General features: G+C 36.5%; 4 protein-coding genes across 6 annotated transcripts in view; all 4 read left to right on the top strand.

Moving 5' to 3' along the window:
* The window catches only part of LOC100368931 (uncharacterized), a 38,968-nt gene extending 32,471 nt beyond the window's left edge, over window positions 1-6,497 (top strand). Inside the window, exons 8-10 of the mRNA XM_078007969.2 lie at window positions 432-618; window positions 993-1,128; window positions 1,645-6,497. Coding sequence (XP_077864095.2) covers window positions 432-618; window positions 993-1,128; window positions 1,645-1,782 — 461 coding nt within the window. The 3' untranslated portion in view covers window positions 1,783-6,497. The remainder of the gene's footprint in view (window positions 1-431; window positions 619-992; window positions 1,129-1,644) is intronic.
* A 1,806-nt stretch (window positions 6,498-8,303) lies between these two features.
* LOC146739377 (uncharacterized) lies at window positions 8,304-10,952 on the top strand. Its single transcript, XM_085502946.1, has 3 exons — window positions 8,304-8,584; window positions 9,515-9,667; window positions 10,623-10,952. The coding sequence occupies exons 1-3, from the start codon at window positions 8,374-8,376 to the stop codon at window positions 10,820-10,822; spliced, it is 564 nt and encodes a 187-aa protein (XP_085359072.1). The 5' UTR covers window positions 8,304-8,373; the 3' UTR covers window positions 10,823-10,952.
* Window positions 10,953-14,061: 3,109 nt separating this feature from the next.
* On the top strand, window positions 14,062-20,498 carry LOC146739376 (uncharacterized). Of its 3 annotated transcripts, none has more exons than XR_014930169.1 (4): window positions 14,062-14,207; window positions 16,987-17,110; window positions 18,042-18,194; window positions 20,123-20,498. XR_014930169.1 is itself a non-coding variant. In XM_085502945.1 (3 exons), exons 1-3 carry the CDS (start codon window positions 16,900-16,902, stop codon window positions 20,245-20,247), a joined length of 489 nt encoding a protein of 162 aa, XP_085359071.1. In that variant the 5' UTR covers window positions 16,839-16,899; the 3' UTR covers window positions 20,248-20,498. The 3 variants fall into 3 exon arrangements, 1 of the variants encoding a protein (XP_085359071.1); XR_014930170.1 differs by lacking the exon at window positions 14,062-14,207 and adding an exon at window positions 16,742-16,820; XM_085502945.1 differs by lacking the exon at window positions 14,062-14,207 and having other exon boundaries at window positions 16,839-17,110.
* A 1,184-nt stretch (window positions 20,499-21,682) lies between these two features.
* Window positions 21,683-22,956, top strand: LOC146739375 (uncharacterized). The gene is made up of 2 exons (XM_085502944.1): window positions 21,683-21,817; window positions 22,286-22,956. The coding sequence occupies exons 1-2, from the start codon at window positions 21,720-21,722 to the stop codon at window positions 22,953-22,955; spliced, it is 768 nt and encodes a 255-aa protein (XP_085359070.1). The 5' UTR covers window positions 21,683-21,719; the 3' UTR covers window position 22,956.
* The last annotated feature ends 60 nt before the right edge of the window (window positions 22,957-23,016 follow it).

Raw genomic sequence — 23,016 nt, 5'->3', positions numbered from 1 at the left:
AAAACAAATACCACAAATCTGTAACAGTCATATGCATAGTAACTATACATGTCAGACACTGTTCACAATTTGTCACTAATGTCATTACATTCATGCTCTCAGTTCAATTTCAGTATTAATTATAGATTCCTATTTCCTCATAGAAAGAAATGAGCATTGTCAACACCTGCAGATGGAAGCACACTTTCCCCTTACTTTTGAGCAGATTACTTGAGCCTGTTATTAATTTGGCATTAAACTACAATTAAATCTTATCTAGCAAGGATTTATAAAAAGTTTTAAGAGATTTTAACATGGATTAAAGGAGGGGCTTCATTACTTTTGCTATAAACCCACTTTCTAACAAAAATGAAAGTCCTAATTCATATAACATGCATTCCATTATCACGTAAGATGTTAGATTAAATCTGAGCCGCTTTTGATCTTTACAGCCAGTGAAGTGTCTGTCAGAGTCAACTCCCGCAAGGCAGCCAACCTTGGTAAAGTGGACAAGGTGGAATTCATTCGACAAGTTACAGAGTTGAAACCACATGCCCATGTGTTCCTGAAAATGCTGAACGATGTCAGGAAGAAGTACAGGAGTGTGAAACATGGAAGTCCAAGAGCAACTACTTACAAGTAAGGACTAAATCACAGAAACTGAATAGTCATCACTGTGATTTGTTATTCTGCCACCTTTTTCACCTTGCAGTCTTGTGACTCGCGCTCTCAACAAGATCTCGGCCACCATTTACGTCCAAGGCTATTGATTTTTCAGTTGAATTTATCTACTACAAGCTTGAATATGTTCGTTGATTGGCAAATGCTATGTCCAGTAGTTACTATTTCAAGGTTTATTGTACATTTTGGATATGGTATTAATAGTTTATTAACTGAACCAGATATGAATCCAATGCCATTTTTAATATTTGCAACAATGCCTATCGTCAATTCCCTTTAACATCATGATATATCATCAAATCACAATTCAAAAATTCTTCCATTTTTTTCAGAGCTGTGATTCGTGATCTGTCCAGAGTACTCTTCATACTCAACAAGAAGGATTCTCAACTTAAGGTGCCACCTGATGGAAATCAATTACTGAAATGGGCTGCAAGCACACTGAAGAACTATGAAAACTGCCAGAGTGTAAGTTTGTATGATTAATTTATGTTGAAATAAAATTCAATACTATACTAAACTTTCTCTATTTAGAAGTGTATGCATTGAGAAGTTGAACTGAACATAAATATATATATTTAACAGTACAGTACTGGTGGCAGCCATGTTTATGTAAATTTATGACTTGTAAAGCGTGAAACTGATCCGCTGTCATGGTTATTGGGTATAATATTAGTCTTCATGGACACTGAGAGTAAATAAATGAATACAGCCATCAACTTTGCATTTTTGTATATATAAGTGTACAATGTATGTTTTGTAAACCCAAATTTAATTTTGTCTACTATCAATATTACCAGTATGATAATTTGAGTTTCCATGGGGATGTAATTTTGTTACAGTCAATTATAATCACTGATATTAAATAAAATAGTCATGGCTACAAAAAGTTCGGATTGCCCAAACATAGCATACATAACATAGAAATGTACACGACTTTATTCGTATTCTAACACTGAAACAATACTGTGCATTCATCAATAGGCATCAAAATCCGAGACTGATGGCAAAAAGGATGAGAAGAAACAAGGAGAGACGCCTGGATCTGTCTGGATTGAGTCTAAAGATGACACCAATCCCTTATACAATGAATTAGAATACAAAGAGAGTGAATTGATATAGACAAAATTGATGAATATGTAAATGAAGCTTGACCACTCCAAGAGAACTTTTTTAACATATATATGGGGTGGAGAAAGGAGTTTTGTACAACTGCAAAGTTGTTAGATATTTCATTGCATTATGCATGTTATGCGGCATATGTACTATTATACTTATATTATGCCTGCCATTACACTCTGATTGATTTTAGTATTTTTTTATTACTGTAAAATACTTTGTTTTTGCTTGGAATTAATTTTTTTTTTAAATGTTTTTGTGCCAGGCGACAGTCACTGTTGTCTCTCCTGACTTTTTTTGTAAGTGCAAATTGCAAGTGCTAGTGCTGACACATAGTGCATTTTTGTTATTTTCGCTGAAGGAATGATTCAGTGAAAATAAAATCTCACGCATATACCTATTTTCCTATAATTTACATTCAACTTGTCAAAAATCAGCGAAAATTAATTCCAGCTAAAATAATGTATTTTACAGTACCTTACATGTAGTTTCCACTGAAATTACAATAATTTCACATTCCAGTAAATGTCAGACTATAATGTCTGAAAAAGGAAACAAGCTACTTTAGAAGTAGTTTAGAGGATAAATAAACAAATGAAGGGAGATATTAGTTAGTCCCCGTTCGAACGCAGTCCGAAAACGGGGATTTATGTTTTGACCTCCGTGCGTCTGTGCGTGCGTCCGGACCTGTATCTTAGAAATGCCTGGACCAATCACAATCAAACTTCACACATACATCATACATGATATTATACATATGCACATCAATTTGTTTCACGATCTGATTCATGATGGCTGAATGGTGGCCATTTTTGTGCTAAAAATCATCGAAATCAAGCATTTCTCAGCTATTTACAGATGGATTTTGTTTAAACTTGGTATATACATTAGACATTATAGGACCTTGATGCACTTCATTTTGTTGCACGGTCTGATTCAAGATGGCCAAAGGGCGGCCATTTTTGTGCTAAAAAATCCTAAAAATCAAGCATTTCTCGGCTGTTTACAGATGGATTTTGTTCAAACTTGGTATATACATTCGACGTTATGGGACCTTGATTCAAATAATTTTGTTTTGTTGACTGGCGGCCATTTTGTTTTAATGAATGTGGCTCTTGTGTCATATCTCTGACTTGCTTTCACTGATTATATTCAAATTTGTAATATTCATTATACATGATGTCATAGATAGACAGATATATTGGTTTGACGATCCTGTTCAAAATGGCCAAATGGTGGCCATTTTTGTGCTAAAAAATCATCAAATATCAAGCATTTCTGGATGGATTTTGTTCAAACTTGGTACATATATTAGACATTACAGGTTCCTGATGCACATCATTTATTTTTCAGATCGGATTCAAAATGGCTGTCTGGCGGCCATTTTGTTTTAATGAATGAGCTTCTAGACCCATATCTCCGACTTGTTTTGACTAATTATATTCAAATTTGAAATATTCATTATACATGATGTCATAGATAGACAGATATATTGGTTTGACGATCCTATTCAAAATGGCCAAATGGTGGCCATTTTTGTGCTAAAACATCATCAAATATCAAGCATTTCTGGTGTTTATGGATGGATTTCGTTCAAACTTGGTACATACATTAGACGGGTTCCTGATGCACGTCATTTTATTTTTCAGATTGGATTCAAAATGGCTGACTGACGGCAATTTTGCTTTAATGATTGGGGTTCTAGAGCCATATCTCATAAATGCTTTGACTGATTATATTCAAATTTTATATATTCGTTATACATCATGTTATATATATACATGTATTCAAAATGGCTGATTTTGAATGCTGTTCCAGAGCAATATCTCTCAATATGGACAAGTACTTGTTTGACAATCAGATACAAATGTCAATCATTTTAATGTTAAAAAATTATATTCCAGCTATATTACTATAAACAAAACTATATATCTTAAATTTGATAATTAACGGGGACTGTGCCATGCATGGCTTGTTATATATGCAAACCTCCAAAATAAAAACAAAATGTATACCCCCGGTATTCTATTTACTAACGTCCCAGTAATTACATTTGATACTGATTTGTGTAATGCAACGACTGTCATTTGAACATTATAGGGTGATAGTTGTGTTCAGTAAGGGTTACATGCACCATACTCAGAAAACAATGATTATTTAAGTGAAATTCAAAAATTCCACCTATAAAATACTAACGTTGCCCACTCTATATGCAATGAGTTTGTTTTATGTTTATTACATTACAGTAACGTAAAAATGCCATCTCTCTTAATTTGATTGTTTATTTTTGAAACAGTACTTAAATATTATTAAACTCTTCTGAAGCTTGGTATCACGTCATCTCTATCTCTAAAAAAAAGATGCATTCCAAATTAAACTGACACTGATGTGTGCAAATTTAGTAGCACATTTAGAAAAAGTGTGATGCTTTCATACAACAATCATCTGTACTTACAAATATTAATTTCACTGTTGAGTCGTGCGAATAATTAGCAGCACACATGACATAAGAATACCTTGTGTTTATTAATGGGACACTTGTCTTCATATCTGCCAATCTGCCTCCAATGTGCTGTTGATAAACAATATTCTTATCACTGGCATTGTGGAGTTACTTTTACTTCACAGTCTGGAGTTTCTCTAGTTGCTATAGCAACAATAATCAGGTTGATTTGCATAAAGCGGGTACCATAGACCTGTCTTAGGTTTATATCTCCCAGAGCAGGGTAAATTGTGTTTTTCTTGCCTTTAGATAAAACGGGACATCCCAAATGTTTTTAGCCGCCAAATTTGAATATTGGTAATTTGTGTTGGCTTACAGAGGCACATTATTTTCCAAAACTTTCTCAAAATTGGTGTCAAGATACTTATTTTTGGACATTTTGGCTGATAACTTTGGAATACAATCAGTTTATTCACACTTGATACAGAGGCAATGTATTATTTCTCAATGATGAAAGTTGATTTTTGTTGATACCCTATCCATAATGGCTGACTGGCAGTTTGTTTTTTTCTTGAAGAAAATACTTATTTTTATTCTTTTTGTCACAATTGTTCTTGCATCTCAAATGCAAACTAGTTTTCACAGACAATTGCAATCAAGCACTTCAGTCAAAGTTGATTTGTTTGCAGTCCAAACCAAGATAGTCAACTGGCAACCATTTTGTTGGATGCAAAAGTGGCAATTTCCATCTTTTTTTTTGTACAATTAAATATTTAATTATTGTTCAATTAGGTCCAAGGTGGCATAAATTAGTTGCTATGCACACATTATTGTTGTGTGGGACTCACACCCACATGTACAGTTACAGCATTGTATGTTCCTTTTATGTAAATAATAATTGCAATAGGTTTTAATGATTCCTTGCCAAATACTGAAAAATGAAAATTATAGATTTGAAATATGCTGAAACTTTTCTTTTTAGTTTAGTTTTGCTTTATATTTACATCGTGACACTAGTGCTGTCCGTTCACAAAAGAAGAGCAGATAAAAGAGGTGAAGCCATGTTAGTACAATGTATATGGTACCCATCACATTTTTCAAAGACACTTTAATATAAGAATCATTTACTTATACCTGTACTTGCAATCCCACAAATTTTGGTGATCTAACTGTCAGAATAAGTTTAAATAAAATTAAAAAAATAGAATGTGTTGTTTTGAAAATGTAATATATTAAAAGTAGATATCCCGCCATTGCCTTTCATTACACTTACATTTTGTTTTGAGTACTGCTCTTTCCTGTCCCTTAGAACAACATATTTATAATATACTAACTGGAATTCCATTGTGCCAATTTAAACTTAATTAAGGTGGTCTGCTTAAATTCATTTTCAGCAGTTGAATTTTCATTACTGACCACAATCTCAGCATTTTGTGGATGGTACTAATTAATTTACAAAGTGTGAATGCAACTTTAAATTTTCTAATACATGTTTTACTAAATTTTTTTTTTTTTTTTTAGACTTTCATATTGTTGTCACAAATTTATGCTTATTTGTAAACATTTTTGTCAATGAATAAATATGAAACATTTTTCAGTGTACACTCATTTTGGATTAATCATGGATTGTTAACATTAAAAATTTATGAATCTAGATTTAAATTCAAAAATTCAAACCAGAGGTTGTAATGTGCTACTGCTGTATGCAAAACCTATGTTGGTCGACTCTCAGATCATTTTATTATTATTTTCATTCAGACATGATATTCACTGTTGATTAATGAGATGGTGTTCAGCGGTGAGTTTGATTTCCTAATTTTTTTTTTTAATCTTGTGAATTAATCGTAAATCACATCCATGGTTAACCTGAGTGTATACAGGTCAACCTTGTCCAATGCAATGAGCAGTGGCTATATTACTAAAACTTTTGTTTTTATTCAATCATTGAATAGGGAAATATATTGTATGATACATACTATCATTACAGTACTTAAATTTATGTGGATGAGGGCTTTTCCTGTTGAAAGTTGAATTCTGTTTAAATATTTTTAATCATATTGAGAAGGTGTAATTGATCTTCAACTTATGTAGATTTATGTGTAATCAGAAAAGATGGCGGCAGTCTAAAGCTGGTCTTGTAGTCAACTGTTGTCTTTATGCTATTTCTCTATCTCCTTTAATTCTTGGTGATGTTGGCTGTTGATATAATCATTTTTTTGGTATGACCTAGTTCACAGAGAATATTTCCGTAATAAAGAATTTTCTTTTTAAATAAGATTGATTTTTTCAGTTTTTTTTTTTTTTTGCTTGAATTTATTCATGTTAAAATACGAACTTCTAAATGCATGTTATAATATCCTAATCTTTTGATTCAGTTGTCTCAAATTATTTTTGAACACTATCAGTGTTGTGGTTTCTCCATATCCTACCCTGTTCATTACAGTGAATTAAATTCAAAGCAAAGAAAGATTTTATTCAATTGGTCATCCAATAATATACAGTGTTATGCTGATATTTTAAACTTCAGCATCAATATTGAAAATATTAATTGTGTATTGTTAGGCATTCAGGTAGCGAAATGTTTATAAAATATGAGAAGTACTGGTATATTTGTTACTCTGTTAAAGCAGAGAACCTGATAACATTCCCTCTTGTATTGTGCAATTAAAGCGGGGGGGGGGGGGGGGGGGAGTCGTCACCTACGCATGCGTCAGGTGGCTGTAGTGTGTCATTGTTTACAAACTAGCATCTACCCATGAGCCTTTGTGTTCTTAGCGTATCTTGTTATCGTTGCTTGGGACTTAATTCCCAGGCGTGCACAGGTGACGACCCTCCATCTTTAACCTAGTAATGTAGCAACCAGAGTGATTGATTGCTTAGCAAGCACTTGTCATTGTGTAGCGCCGCGCATGTGTGACATTTGTGCTGATCAACATTGATTTTCCCACAATCCAATACGCTTTTCTAATGCAAAGTACGAAGTCTGACCTGGGCGCGACTTACAGGCGGTGACTCCCTCGATAGCTTCCAATCACCTAAAAAATACCTAATTAAAGCTTAGTAAGGTTTCAGTTTGGAGTTGTTGTTCTGAGCAACAGCCAAAGTCGCCATCTTTGTTTATATGAGATCCATATGCCTTGTGCATGCGTGGCGCGACAACTACCGCCTTTTAACTCATACTCTCATCCCACAATGCAATGTAACTGACGTCATTGTAAAGGTGAAGCCATAACCGTGACGGTACATCCTGCATTCGTCCATGTACACTGGATCATTGTAGTAAATGTATTACCGCATCCATTATGAGAGTCGTAGTTTGAAAATCAATGGCAGAAGAATATCGGATATGTTTACTATATGATTGACCTGAATAAACATGTGTGGGCGAAAGTAATTGTCAGTAAAATCTACTTTTTTTTATTAAATATATTATGGCGTACACAACTTGAATGTGCTGGACATTTAACTCAAAACAACATCCTCGCCATTGTTTCGATCTGATAACGACCGTTAGTGAACTTGAACAAATAGTTTTTTTGAGAGAAAGAAAGAGAAAGATATTTGTTATATGTTCAGTTACGAACGCTGACACCGCCGAACACAGTGTAGTAGATTGCACGCCTTTGCGAACATATCTTCTTTAATATACCACTTTTGTACAGGTAAGTGCAGAAACATGGTCGGTAGAGGGCGCAGTTATGATTGATAAACATTAGTACGTTTTTTCTCACCACTCTCCACGCCTCTGTCTGGAGAGTGGGTTCTCACAGAACAAAACAACTCAACAAATTGAATGCATATCTTGTTGTGGACACGTTGGTAATTAGGTCATACGTCATAACCCTGTACTTAACTAATGACAAACTACATCAATGGTCTTTATCACTTCACAGTACCGTTACCGTGGTTACGGGATATTCACGTGTACAAATTTAACCTATTATAAACCTCTATACGTATTTCGTAATATGCCATGACGCGATCCGACATACTTGGAGGATGACTTAATTTGGAAATACCCTGAGACGTAAAGAGGTAAAGTCCGTAAAGTATATAAATTGCGCCGGCCAAGGTAGTTTACTTTAGTGCTCACAATGTCGTGACTAAGTCACATTCGATCCTTTCCTAGGTTTAGATACATTCTAGGTTAGATGTTAGTAGCCGCTATGATGGGCATTCGACTTGTTAGAATAACTTTTCTTTTACTATCAATTGTACCTTCGCTATGTGTGTCGCAGATCAATCACAACGAAGAATCAACGTGTGCCCCGAACTTTTACTGGAATGATTTGTTGAGTAGATGCGAATCGTGCAAAACTTGCAAAGTTCTTACGAAGCCTCCCAGTGAGTGTCGGACATGCGGTGAGTAATTTCGTCCTAATCCCTCGAATAGAGTTCGCTTGATGAACGCTTTTTGCTGATTTCAGGTTCAAGGGTCATTTTCATGAGTGTGGTTCAAAAAACGAACCAAATTTAGAAACTTTGCCGAGTCACATTACCAGTTATATGGGGCATAGTCCAGTGCATAACAGATTTGCAGTTCAAAATAACGTCATGCTTTAGTTGATATGTTGTGAATATTAAATCAGCCACACTCAATCAATGCCTAACACGCAAACCTATGCATGTCGTGTCAGGAAGCTACTTCCTGTTTTATTACACCTATATACTTGTGCGTTCTGCTGCCTTCGTCCGTGATTGTTTCTATTATCACGTGACGTAAATTATTTCAAATTATTCAGTAGACACTGACGAAAATTTGTTTTACAATTGCTGGCTTTATAATCACGTGACTTAAGTATTACACCCGAATGCCCTTTTTGCGATCAGAGTAGACAATGACGATTGAAAACGACTTGACAAATCACAACACGGCAATCAATCAGCCAATGATATACCAAATTGCCCTCATAAACAATTATGAAAGAATCTTCTTTGGATTTGAATATAGCGCAAAAGATTTTCAGGGTAAATATTTTGTAAATTCACATAAACCCATATATACCTCAAATACTGTTGTCTTATCACGAATTATTAATCAAACTTGATGTGAATGAGTTGCATGACGGTTCAAATTTAATAAACCAATTTTCCGTCTAAGAGGTCGATTTCAATCTTTGTTTAAATACGCTAACTACGTGAATACCTTTGCGCATAATTTAATGTAGATCGGTGTCTTATTTCATACTATTTGAACCAAATGCTTTCATAAACTTCACGGAGAATTGGATCCAAAAAACAATGCTCAGAAATGCAACACCATTAACTTAGTGTGTTCTTTTTTCATTTAAGAAATGGAACCACATGAAAGGTACAATTACGTCTCGGTTGTTGTCGGCGTCACAATTGGTGTAGTGGCATTGTTCGCTCTTAGTGCTGTACTAGTTCTAATATTGTGGCGACGTCATCGGTCGAAACCGACTGTAACAGATATAGAGAGAAAAGGTACGTGATTTAACGTAACGTGGTTCACGGCTTAGATAAAGTTTCTCCCGCTGGAGACGCTTCTTTGGGGTCACGCTGGCTGCCGATGTCTTGAATTACTGCAGTCTGTTTAGTTGTGTAGTCATTCGTCATTTAAAATATAGCAAAGCTCGCAACTAAAATCGTACTTATTAATGACGGATCATATCGACACTGAACTTCGTCTATGAGACCAGACTTTTATTATCCCTTATTATCCCGCCGAATCAAAATAAAAATAAAATTTTATTTCAGCGTAATTTTTCGCGCCCGCCGAATTGTAAATGCAAAAAATTACTAAAATAAATATTTTTAACTTCATTTTTTTTCCGCCCGCCACATAACAAATCCAAGTTCGTGAGAGTATCATGATCAAAGTACCGAAGTCTCGCGCAGATGAGAAACAAGATCATACATGGAATAAAATATTTAATTTCTTCTCTCCAATCAATGATCTCACTTACAATTCTTTGAGAATCACACAAATCTAATGGGAAAAAAGAATTAATTTTATTTTTTCCGCCCTCCGCAAAATTTGCCTTATAAAAACTCGAGAAACAAGGAATAAAAAAAGTCTGCGGCCTTACCAGGAATTGTGATTAGCGCGTTGACCAGCTGAAATCATTTTGTGGGTGGATGGAAAAGAAAAGAGAAAAATGTACAGATAATACACTGCAAAAAATAAATACACTGGTCCGGGACACTGACCCCCTTACACCTATTTACGTCATGGGGGAGTTCCGCTGACAGATGACGTGGAATGGATGAATGCTTGACTGTATTTACCATGTACCCCCCTGATGTACAATTGACATATATCTTACCATCAACATTTCTCGGGATTGAACATAACATAACCGTGATTGGCTAGGCACATCTGCATTTTATCCAATTGGAAACAATCTTCCGAATTACAAATCGATTTTACCATTTACAGATCGACCTACTCAAACCGATGCGAAGAACGAGCCAACTGGTACGCCCTCTGCGACTCTATTAGGCCATGGCGACGATGAGATGGCGTACGACAGCGCAGAACGAGGCATTGCGGAACATGACTGTAGACACATTGGAAATGAGACCAATGAAGGACACAGTGGACCAGCCAGCTCCACGGCTGATTACCACATAATCTGACAACATCTCCCGTGCACTATAAAACATCACCATATTTTTAGTGATATATTTTTATTGACCCGACACTGACACAGAAAGGTACAGCAATATGGTGTTTAAAAAGAATAAAACTAAGACATATAAAATACAACACGACTTGGTGAATTTATTTTTTTACAGCGAATATAGATTCAACTCGACAGCTCAACATAAGCAACCTATTTTTGTTGAACGTCCAAATTCAGTAACTCGAACATTGTCTGGTATTTCTTTCCTCTTAATTATAATAGTTAACCGAACTTCGAGTTACGGGAAACATATATTTTTTGTTTCGCTTAACTTTGTATATTTCCCGTTATTCGAAGTTCGGTTATTAACAGATAACGAAAATTCGATTTACTAAATTTTAAACGTTAAACAAAACACAGAAATCTATGTTACCCGTAACTCGAAGTTTGTGTTAATTAAAGTTGGAGTTACTAAATGTGGACGTTTAACAAAAATAAAAATACATGTTGTCCGTAATTCGAAGTTCTGTTGAGAATTCAAAATTGAACATCGAGTTACAATTTGGGCGTGGTTTTGCAAAAGTGGGCGCGGTTTTGCAAAAGTGGGCGTGGTCGTTTTTTGTAACTCGATGTTTTCGTAACTCGATGTTCGTGACTCGATGCCCGTAACTCAGATAATTCAGCATCTCGTACGTGTTATATCTAGATGTTTGTTTGCTCATTAAGTTAAAATACAAACTTTATCATCCATTTGTAGAACTGTATTGATTTACGTTGTAATCAGTAAGGTATACATTTCTAAATGGACTATGATCTTTAAAAACAGATGAGATCCCACATGTTTAGAGGGCTTATTTTCGCTCAACATCAATGGTTTTAATCGTTCAAAAGGACAGTTTAAACAATAGCTAAATATTCTGTTAATGTTCAGCGTAAAACGTTATGTGTAAATAGAATGGTCGCCATAAACCAAAATCACCATTCACTTACCCTCCCTTTTTTATTACGTTTTGATCACTTGGTTAAATATCCCCTATGTGACTGAGGTCGAGTGTACATGTTCTACATTGTCCGGTATTTCTTTCCTCTTAACCATTCGCGCTCCAATCCAGTCGCGCGTCCTCGAACGCACTGCAAATTTCGAAAAAAAAGAACACTGTAGATTATGACGTCGCCTCACTGATTATGTCTTGTGCATTCACGATCATTATATTAAAGTGGCGTCATAATAATTGGAATCTCCATTGTCTTAACTACTCTTCTTATTGGCTGCGATTACATGACAACGATCATAAACACTCTAGCCTTCGCAGAGAGAGGACAGCATCTATTCGTTATCTTCACTTTAAGTTTATTTATACAAAATGTTGATAATATTCGGAATTTATTTGGTGGTTTTGCTGTACCACGTACAGCGGGCACGGGAGCGGATTGAACTGACCATACACAAGCACATTGAAGGGTAAGTAGAATGTTTTTTTTTTACTCTGCTTTACATTTTTATCATTTACTTCATGTGGCCATTGACAAATAGCACGCATCGCTCGGTGCGTGTTCATTCTACACGACGTCAATATTTTCACCACATAGAAAGTGATTAAATGCTAATATAAAATTGATCGTTAAAAAGTTAAATATTTCGAAGTACAAAATGGGTTTGGTACCGTAAATTATGGTACAAATAACGATACAGTTTCATTGCAACTTTTTAAAAGTAAATAAACTGGTCAATGTTTTATAAATCCAGTCTATTCTTAGATAATAAAACATAAACCTTGTTCCTCACATGATTAGAATGTGCATTCTGTTAATTGCAAGGCAGGATTCTTACTATTGTAGATTCTATGACCCGTTTCTCTGTATGGTTGTTTATATACTAGCGAATACAATTACATTTGTACTTATGTTTGTTTGTTTTTCCTTTTAACAGACAAATTTTCAATAAAAAAATTGAATACTCAGCTCAAAGAAAAGGGTGCGAAACCATTCCGGAAGTGGAGGATGGAGGCGGCGATCGACAGCATGTGTCAGCACCGAGTGCCAGTGTGTCTGCACAGGTAGAAAAATACAATAGAGAGAAACAGAAAGAAGCTGAATGGCAACGCTTTGAGAGATACTACGTGCTGCTGCAAGCAAGATATCTCCCACTGCCAGCCACCAGCGACGATGACTTATATGAGCCCACAGAGGAGGAAATAAGAAAATTGAAAAGACAGGAAGAGCTTAAACAGCCGGGCGTGATTTTAACCAAGGAAGAAAAGTTCCAACAAGAACTTTTGCTCATCAGAGCAAGTTTAACCCCACTGCCACGCTGTGACGACCATGAGATCACGCACGGCCACAGAACTACTCAAGAATTGAAAAAAGTTGTTAATGAAGGCATGACTTTTTTCGAAAACATGGCCTCCAATTTGGAATCCGTGGTTGAGAAAATGGATGAGACCCCGCCTGAAGAGACCCCAAAACAATGGGAGACACATAAACCCTCCAAAAGTTTGAAAAGTCATTTGAAAAAACAATGTCGAAAATTTAAAAACTTGTTTTCAGTAAAGATTAAAAAAAATATCAAACACGATACCGTGTCTTTGATACCAACCTAAATATTGATTGTTGTGTCTTTTTTTTATCCTTGTAGTAAATGTATCAGTTTTTGTAGTTCAACGTCAAGACGTTCTGCCTAATGCCACCCATTCAGAATAGACTACTAGTATACATATACACCCGGATGTAAACGTTGGTACATTGACACACCAAGTTAGTCCCATCATAGACGACTTTCCCTGAAGTAGAAGATACGACGTTTCGCATGCACGTGCAAGCCTTTTTGAGGTGCAACGTAAACTTACACGCGTGAAAAATAAAATTCCCTTCTATCGGCTATCAACAAACTGACATGTTGGTATTTTCCGCCATGACAAAGCAGGAGTATTTTTGCACCCAAATCTCGCTACTTCCGGGAAAATGGTCTACAGAACCAACATTGGTGGGTGGGGGATCGAGGTGGGTGAAGAAATTCGTTTTGTTGGTCTTTTTCCTCAACAATTCGTGTGCATTACGCAGTCGTGAAAATTGATATTATTCTGCAAAATGTACAATTATAGACATTGGTCTATGGTAAAATCATAGAGTTTTTATGGTACAATCAATATGCTACCGACGATGTCGTATACCGCAGGTGGCGCTCTATTGCCCAAAGTTTCGTGGGCGCCGACACGCGGTGTAAAATAAATCACATCCGGTTTATCCCATTGACCTTGTGGAATTGCTGGACGGAAGGTCGGGCAAATTGTATAGTTGGAGTGGAACCTGCTGGCGTTGTGGAATTATGTGATGCATTCCAGGGGTAATCAGTATCGAGTGAGAAACCTTTCTTTTAACCGGCGTTCAAGAGTTCTTAGGTGAGTGGAAATTTAGGAAACTTAGTTTCGGGGCGCTGTATTCAAGATCACGCCCACAGTCACTTGGGGGCTGAAAATCAATAAATACTAATTTTCAAAAAAAATCATCCGCTATACGTATATAAATAAACAAGTTGTGAAACACGGCACCTAGTAAATCGACACCCTGTCGGTTTCAAATGTCGATTTCTTACCTTAAAATGCGAAACAAAAATTTTAGAAGGGATCAGGTGTTACGTTAATAACCATTGTTCATAATCGCTAACTTGGTTTTATTCAAAACTGCACAAATCCCGCGTTTTCTGATGATATCCGACGATTTCATGAACGAAAATGGCCAGCAGCCAGAATCAAGGGGGATTCGCACAGAGTTCTGGGTAAATCAAGGAAATACTCGCTGTTCAGCCTGATTGGCTGAAAATGAGTATGCGCACTTGAGGTCAACCTTGTCCAATGCAATGAGCAGTGGCTATATTACTAAAACTTTTGTTTTTATTCAATCATTGAATAGGGAAATATATTGTATGATACATACTATCATTACAGTACTTAAATTTATGTGGATGAGGGCCTTTCCTATAGAAAGTTGAATTCTGTTTAAATATTTTTAATCATATTGAGAAGGTGTAATTGATCTTCAAGTTATGTAGATTTATGTGTAATCAGAAAAGATGGCGACAGTCTAAAGCTGGTCTTGTAGTCAACTGTTGTCTTTATGCTATTTCTCTATCTCCTTTAATTCTTGGTGATGTTGGCTGTTGATATAATCATTTTTTTGGTATGACCTAGTTCACAGAGAATATTTCCGTAATAAAGAATTTTCTTTTTAAATAAGATTGATTTTTTCAGTTTTTTTTTTTTTTTTTTTGCTTGAATTTATTCATGTTAAAATACGAACTTCTAAATGCATGTTAAAATATCCTAATCTTTTGATTCAGTTGTCTCAAATTATTTTTGAACACTATCAGTGTTGTGGTTTCTCCATATCCTACCCTGTTCATTACAGTGAATTAAATTCAAAGCAAAGAAAGATTTTATTCAATTGGTCATCCAATAATATACAGTGTTATGCTGATATTTTAAACTTCAGCATCAATATTGAAAATATTAATTGTGTATTGTTAGGCATTCAGGTAGCGAAATGTTTATAAAATATGAGAAGTACTGGTATATTTGTTACTCTGTTAAAGCAGAGAACCTGATAACATTCCCTCTTGTATTGTGCAATTAAAACGGGGGGGGGGGGGGAGTCGTCACCTACGCATGCGTCAGGTGGCTGTAGTGTGTCATTGTTTACAAACTAGCATCTACCCATGAGCCTTTGTGTTCTTAGCGTGTCTTGTTATCGTTGCTTGGGACTTAATTCCCAGGCGTGCACAGGCGACGACCCTCCATCTTTAACCTAGTAATGTAGCAACCAGAGTGATTGATTGGTTAGCAAGCACTTGTCATTGTGTAGCGCCGCGCATGTGTGACATTTGTGTTGATCAACATTGATTTTCCCACAATCCAATACGCTCTTCTAATGGAAAGTATGAAGTCTGACCTGGGCGCGACTTACAGGCGGTGACTCCCTCGATACCTTCCAATCACCTAAAAAATACCTAATTAAAGCTTAGTAAGGTTTCAGTTTGTAGTTGTTGTTCTGAGCAACAGCCAAAGTCGCCATCTTTGTTTATATGAGATCCATATGCCTTGTGCATGCGTGGCGCGACAACTACCGCCTTTTAACTCATACTCTCATCCCACAATGCAATGTAACTGACGTCATTGTAAAGGTGAAGCCATAACCGTGACGGTACATCCTGCATTCGTCCATGTACACTGGATCATTGTAGTAAATGTATTACCGCATCCATTATGAGAGTCGTAGTTCAATGATTTGAAAATCAATGGCAGAAGAATATCGGGTATGTTTACTATATGATTGACCTGAATAAACATGTGTGGGCGAAAGTAATTGTCAGTAAAATCTACTTTTTTTTATTAAACAACTTACACAACTTGAATGTGCTGGACATTTAACTCAAAACAACATCCTCGCCATTGTTTCGATCTGATAACGTTACTGAACTTGAACAAATATTTTTTTTGAGAGAAAGAAAGAGAAAGATATTTGTTATATGCTCAGTTACGAACGCTGACACCGCCGAACACAGTGTACTAGATTGCACGCCTTCTTTAATATACCACTTTTGTACAGGTAAGTGCAGAAACATGGTCGGTAGAGGGCGCAGTTATGATTGATAAACATTAGTACGTTTTTTCTCACCACTCTCCACGCCTCTGTCTGGAGAGTGGGTTCTCATAGAACAAAACAACTCAACAAATTGAATGCATATCTTGTTGTGGACACGTTGGTAATTAGGTCATACGTCATAACCCTGTACTTAACTAATGACAAACTACATAAATGGTCTTTATCACTTCACAGTACCGTTACCCTGGTTATGGGATATTCACGTGTACAAATTTAACCTATTATAAACCTCTATACGTATTTCGTAATATGCCATGACACGATCCGACATACTTGGAGGATGACTTAATTTGGAAATACCCTGAGACGTAAAGAGGTAAAGTCCGTAAAGTATATAAATTGCGCCGGCCAAGGTAGTTTACTTTAGTGCTCACAATGTCGTGACTAAGACACATTCGATCCTTTCCTAGGTTTAGATACATTCTAGGTTAGATGTTAGTAGCCGGTATGATGGGCATTCGACTTGTTAGAATAACTTTTCTTTTACTATCAATTGTACCTTCGCTATGTGTGTCGCAGATCAATCACAACGAAGAATCAACGTGTGCCCCGAACTTTTACTGGAATGATTTGTTGAGTAGATGCGAATCGTGCAAAACTTGCAAAGTTCTTACGAAGCCTCCCAGTGAGTGTCGGACATGCGGTGAGTAATTTCGTCCTAACCCCTCGAATAGAGTTCGCTTGATGAACGCTTTTTGCTGATTTCAGGTTCAAGGGTCATTTTCATGAGTGTGGTTCAAAAAACGAATCAAATTTAGTAACTTTGCCGAGTCACATTACCAGTTATATGGGGCATAGTCCAGTGCATAACAGATTTGCAGTTCAAAATAACGTCATGCTTTAGTTGACATGTTGTGAATATTAAATCAGCCACACTCAATCAATGCCTAACACGCAAACCTATGCATGTCGTGTCAGGAAGCTACTTCCTGTTTTATTACACCTATATACTTGTGCGTTCTGCTGCCTTCGTCCGTGATTGTTTCTATTATCACGTGACGTAAATTATTTCAAATTATTCAGTAGACACTGACGAAAATTTGTTTTACAATTGCTGGCTTTATAATCACGTGACTTAAGTATTACACCCGAATGCCCTTTTTGCGATCAAAGTAGACAATGACGATTGAAAACGACTTGACAAATCACAACACGGCAATCAATCAGCCAATGGTATACCAAATTGCCCTCATAAACAATTATGAAAGAATCTTCTTTGGATTTGAATATAGCGCAAAAGTTTTTCAGGGTAAATATTTTGTAAATTCACATAAACCCATATATACCTCAAATAATGTGGTCTTATTACGAATTATTAATCCAACTTGATGTGAATGAGTTGCATGACGGTTCAAATTTAATAAACCAATTTTCCGTCTAAGAGGTCGATTTCAATCTTTGTTTAAATACGCTAACTACGTGAATACCTTTGCGCATAATTTAATGTAGATCGGTGTCTTATTTCATACTATTTGAACCAAATGCTTTCATAAACTTCACGGAGAATTGGGTCCAAAAAACAATACTCATAAATGCAACACCATTAACTTAGTGTGTTCTTTTTTTCATTTAAGAAATGGAACCACATGAAAGGTACAATTACGTCTCGGTTGTTGTCGGCGTCACAATTGGTGTAGTGGCATTGTTCGCTCTTAGTGCTGTACTAGTTATAATATTGTGGCGACGTCATCGGTCGAAACCGACTGTAACAGATATAGAGAGAAAAGGTACGTGAATTAACGTGACGTGGTTCACGGCTTAGATAAAGTTTCTCCCGCTAGAGACGCTTCTTTGGGGTCACGCTGGCTGCCGATGTCTTGAATTACTGCAGTCTGTTTAGTTGTGTAGTCATTCGTCATTTAAAATATAGCAAAGCTCGCAACTAAAATCGTACTTATTAATGACGGATCATATCGACACTGAACTTCGTCTATGAGACCAGACTTTTATTATCCTTTATTATCCCGCCGAATCAAAATAAAAATAAAATTTTATTTCAGCGTAATTTTTCGCGCCCGCCGAATTGTAAATGCAAAAAATTACTAAAATAAATATTTTTAACTTCATTTTTTTTCCGCCCGCCGCATAACAAATCCAAGTTCGTGAGAGTATCATGATCAAAGTACCGAAGTCTCGCGCAGATGAGAAACAAGATCATACATGGAATAACATATTTAATTTCTTCTCTCCAATCAATGATCTCACTTACAATTCTTTGATAATCACACAAATCTAATGGGAAAAAAGAATTAATTTTATTTTTTCCGTCCTCCGCAAAATTTGCCTTATAAAAACTCGAGAAACAAGGAATAAAAAAAGTCTGCGGCCTTACCAGGAATTGTGATTAGCGCGTTGACCAGCTGAAATCATTTTGTGGGTGGATGGAAAAGAAAAGAGAAAAATGTACAGATAATACACTGCAAAAAATAAATACACTGGTCCGGGACACTGACCCCCTTACACCTATTTACGTCATGGGGGAGTTCCGCTGACAGATGACGTGGAATGGATGAATGCTTGACTGTATTTACCATGTACCCCCCTGATGTACAATTGACATATATCTTACCATCAACATTTCTCGGGATTGAACATAACATAACCGTGATTGGCTAGGCACATCTGCATTTTATCCAATTGGAAACAATCTTCCGAATTACAAATCGATTTTACCATTTACAGATCGACCTACTCACAGGTGCAGCCGGCGGCAAAATTTTCCAAAACCGTCATTATTAATAATTGTCCATCATGTACATACTTTTTATCGATATTTGACACGTTTTTAAATTTGGTGGGGAGGAGTTAAGCTGTTCGTAATTCCCCTCCCACTAAGGTCAAAAAAATGCCCTCCCACTGCATCTTGGTTCCCGCTGCCCTCTCCCCACCCATCACCCCTCTCGCTATCTCCCCTCCCACTAGTGCCTGCAAAAAAATGCCCTCCCACTGGGTAGTGGTCTTTAGAGCCCTCTCTCCACCTGTTCTTACACATCTTCGAAATTCATTGTACAAGAGCTCAACCTACTTCAATACTACATGCAGTTAATTCTTCAACTTGATGTTTTATGTGTAGATTCAAACCATACTCAAGCATACCTCAGCCATGACTCAGCATATTTCATTAAACCTCAAGTAGTGTACGGGATTTGTTTTGTTTTTGCTAATTATTATTTTGAATTTAATTACTTTTTGTCAACATCTAATCATAATGTTGTCAAATTGGCGTGCCCACACCCACATGTTTCCCATATAAGGGCAGACGTTGATTTATCAACAAAAGAAACTAATATCAACAAATATAAAACTCGATTGATCACTGATGGACGAATGTTATCCTGTCGGCTTCTTCGTCGCACTGAACTCTTCGCTGTTTGGTGGCGTTCATCATATCAAAGACACAACTGACCTCGCTTGACCCAATCTGGCAACCTGACGATTCATCTGTATTCTACGGGTATTATCTCTATATTCTCCCTCCCGATATTGTAACCACAAGTTCCCCTTTACCCACTGATAGTTATAATTGTCTGCCCACCATATGTTAACAATTCTGCCTGCCCACTTCCAAAAATGCATTACCCACACCCACTCCCCACAATATTAAGTCAAATTTTTCTCCCTCCCACTGATTAAATTAAATTTTGCCTGCCCACAGAAAAACGTTCGCGAACACCTTTTTGCACGAACAGCTTCGTTGACTGCACCTGCTACTCAAACCGATGCGAAGAACGAGCCAACTGGTACGCCCTCTGCGACTCTATTAGGCCATGGCGACGATGAGATGGCGTACGACAGCGCAGAACGAGGCATTGCGGAACATGACTGTAGACACATTGGAACTGAGACCAATGAAGGACACAGTGGACCAGCCAGCTCCACGGCTGATTACCACATAATCTGACAACATCTCCCGTGCACTATAAAACATCACCATATTTTTACTGATATATTTTTATAGACCCGACACTGACACAGAAAGGTACAGCAATATGGTGTTTAAAAAGAATAAAACTAAGACATATAAAATACAACACGACTCGGTGAATTTATTTTTTTACAGCGAATATAGATTCAACTCGACAGCTCAACATAAGCAACCTATTTTTGTTGAACGTCCAAATTCAGTAACTCGAACATTGCCTGGTATTTCTTTCCTCTTAATTATAATAGTTAACCGAACTTCGAGTTACGGGAAACATATATTTTTTGTTTCGCTTAACTTTGTATATTTCCCGTTATTCGAAGTTCGGTTATTAACAGATAACGAAAATTCGATTTACTAAATTTTAAACGTTAAACAAAACACAGAAATCTATGTTACCCGTAACTCGAAGTTTGTTAATTAAAGTTGGAGTTACTAAATGTGGACGTTTAACAAAAATAAAAATACATGTTGTCCGTAATTCGAAGTTCTGTTGAGAATTCAAAATTGAACATCGAGTTACAATTTGGGCGTGGTTTTGCAAAAGTGGGCGCGGTTTTGCAAAAGTGGGCGTGGTCATTTTTTGTAACTCGATGATGTTTTCGTAACTCGATGTTCGTGACTCGATGCCCGTAACTCAGATAATTCAGCATCTCGTACGTGTTATATCTAGATGTTTGTTTGCTCATTAAGTTAAAATACAAACTTTATCATCCATTTGTAGAACTGTATTGATTTACGTTGTAATCAGTAAGGTATACATTTCTAAATGGACTATGATCTTTAAAAACAGATGAGATCCCACATGTTTGGAGGGCTTATTTTCGCTCAACATCAATGGCTTTAATCGTTCAAAAGGACAGTTTAAACAATAGCTAAATATTCTGTTAATGTTCAGCGTAAAACGTTATGTGTAAATAGAATGGTCGCCATAAACCAAAATCACCATTCACTTACCCTCCCTTTTTTATTACGTTTTGATCACTTGGTTAAATATCTCCTATGTGACTGAGGTCGAGTGTACATGTTCTACATTGTCCGGTATTTCTTTCCTCTTAACCATTCGCGCTCCAATCCAGTCGCGCGTCTTCGAACGCACTGCAAATTTCGAAAAAAAGAACACTGTAGATTATGACGTCGCCTCACTGATTATGGCTTGTGCATTCACGATCATTATATTAAAGTGACGTCATAATAATTGGAATCTCCATTGTCTTAACTAATCTTCTTATTGGCTGCGATTACATGACAACGATCATAAACACTCTAGCCTTCGCAGAGAGAGGACAGCATCTATTCGTTATCTTCACTTTAAGTTTATTTATACAAAATGTTGATAATATTCGGAATTTATTTGGTGGTTTTGCTGTACCACGTACAGCGGGCACGGGAGCGGATTGAACTGACCATACACAAGCACATGGAAGGGTAAGTAGAATGTTTTTTTTTTACTCTGCTTTACATTTTTGTCATTTACTTCATGCGGTCATTGACAAATAGCACGCATCGCTCGGTGCGTGTTCATTCTACACGACGCCAATATTTTCACCACATAGAAAGTGATTAAATGCTAATATAAAATTCATCGTTAAAAAGTTAAATATTTTGAAGTACAAAATGGGTTTGGTACCGTAAATTATGGTACAAATAACAATACAGTTTCATTGCAACTTTTGAAAAGTAAATAAACTGGTCAATGTTTTATAAATCCAGTCTATTCTTAGATAATAAAACATAAACCTTGTTCCTCACATGATTAGAATGTGCATTCTGTTAATTGCAAGGCAGGATTCTTACTATTCTAGATTCTATGACCCGTTTCTCTGTATGGTTGTTTATATACTAGCGAATACAATTACATTTGTACTTATGTTTGTTTGTTTTTCCTCTTAACAGACAAATTTTCAATAAAAAAATTGAATACTCAGCTCAAAGAAAAGGGTGCGAAACCATTCCGGAAGTGGAGGATGGAGGCGGCGATCGACAGCATGTGTCAGCACCGAGTGCCAGTGTGTCTGCACAGGTAGAAAAATACAATAGAGAGAAACAGAAAGAAGCTGAATGGCAACGCTTTGAGAGATACTACGTGCTGCTGCAAGCAAGATATCTCCCACTGCCAGCCACCAGCGACGATGACTTATATGAGCCCACAGAGGAGGAAATAAGAAAATTGAAAAGACAGGAAGAGCTTAAACAGCCGGGCGTGATTTTAACCAAGGAAGAAAAGTTCCAACAAGAACTTTTGCTCATCAGAGCAAGTTTAACCCCACTGCCACGCTGTGACGACCATGAGATCACGCACGGCCACAGAACTACTCAAGAATTGAAAAAAGTTGTTAATGAAGGCATGACTTTTTTCGAAAACATGGCCTCCAATTTGGAATCCGTGGTTGAGAAAATGGATGAGACCCCGCCTGAAGAGACCCCAAAACAATGGGAGACACATAAACCCTCCAAAAGTTTGAAAAGTCATTTGAAAAAACAATGTCGAAAATTTAAAAACTTGTTTTCAGTAAAGATTAAAAAAAATATCAAACACGATACCGTGTCTTTGATACCAACCTAAATATTGATTGTTGTGTCTTTTTTTTATCCTTGTAGTAAATGTATCAGTTTTTGTAGTTCAA

Source organism: Saccoglossus kowalevskii, chromosome 8, assembly GCF_978046115.1.
Source record: "Saccoglossus kowalevskii chromosome 8, keSacKowa6.1, whole genome shotgun sequence".
NCBI classification, from domain to species: domain Eukaryota; kingdom Metazoa; phylum Hemichordata; class Enteropneusta; family Harrimaniidae; genus Saccoglossus; species Saccoglossus kowalevskii.
The sequence above is the reverse complement of the archived record's forward strand: the minus strand, read 5'-3'. Positions and strand labels throughout refer to the sequence as shown.

Coding starts and splice junctions, on each gene's coding strand:
- LOC146739375 (XM_085502944.1), top strand. CDS start 21,720: ATGTTGATAATATTCGGAATTTATTTGGTGGTTTTGCTGTACCACGTA. Junction 21,818..22,285: donor ATACACAAGCACATGGAAGG/GTAAGTAGAATG, acceptor TCCTCTTAACAG/ACAAATTTTCAATAAAAAAA.
- LOC146739376 (XM_085502945.1), top strand. CDS start 16,900: ATGTTAGTAGCCGGTATGATGGGCATTCGACTTGTTAGAATAACTTTT. Junction 17,111..18,041: donor CAGTGAGTGTCGGACATGCG/GTGAGTAATTTC, acceptor TTTTCATTTAAG/AAATGGAACCACATGAAAGG. Junction 18,195..20,122: donor AACAGATATAGAGAGAAAAG/GTACGTGAATTA, acceptor GCCTGCCCACAG/AAAAACGTTCGCGAACACCT.
- LOC146739377 (XM_085502946.1), top strand. CDS start 8,374: ATGTTAGTAGCCGCTATGATGGGCATTCGACTTGTTAGAATAACTTTT. Junction 8,585..9,514: donor CAGTGAGTGTCGGACATGCG/GTGAGTAATTTC, acceptor TTTTCATTTAAG/AAATGGAACCACATGAAAGG. Junction 9,668..10,622: donor AACAGATATAGAGAGAAAAG/GTACGTGATTTA, acceptor TACCATTTACAG/ATCGACCTACTCAAACCGAT.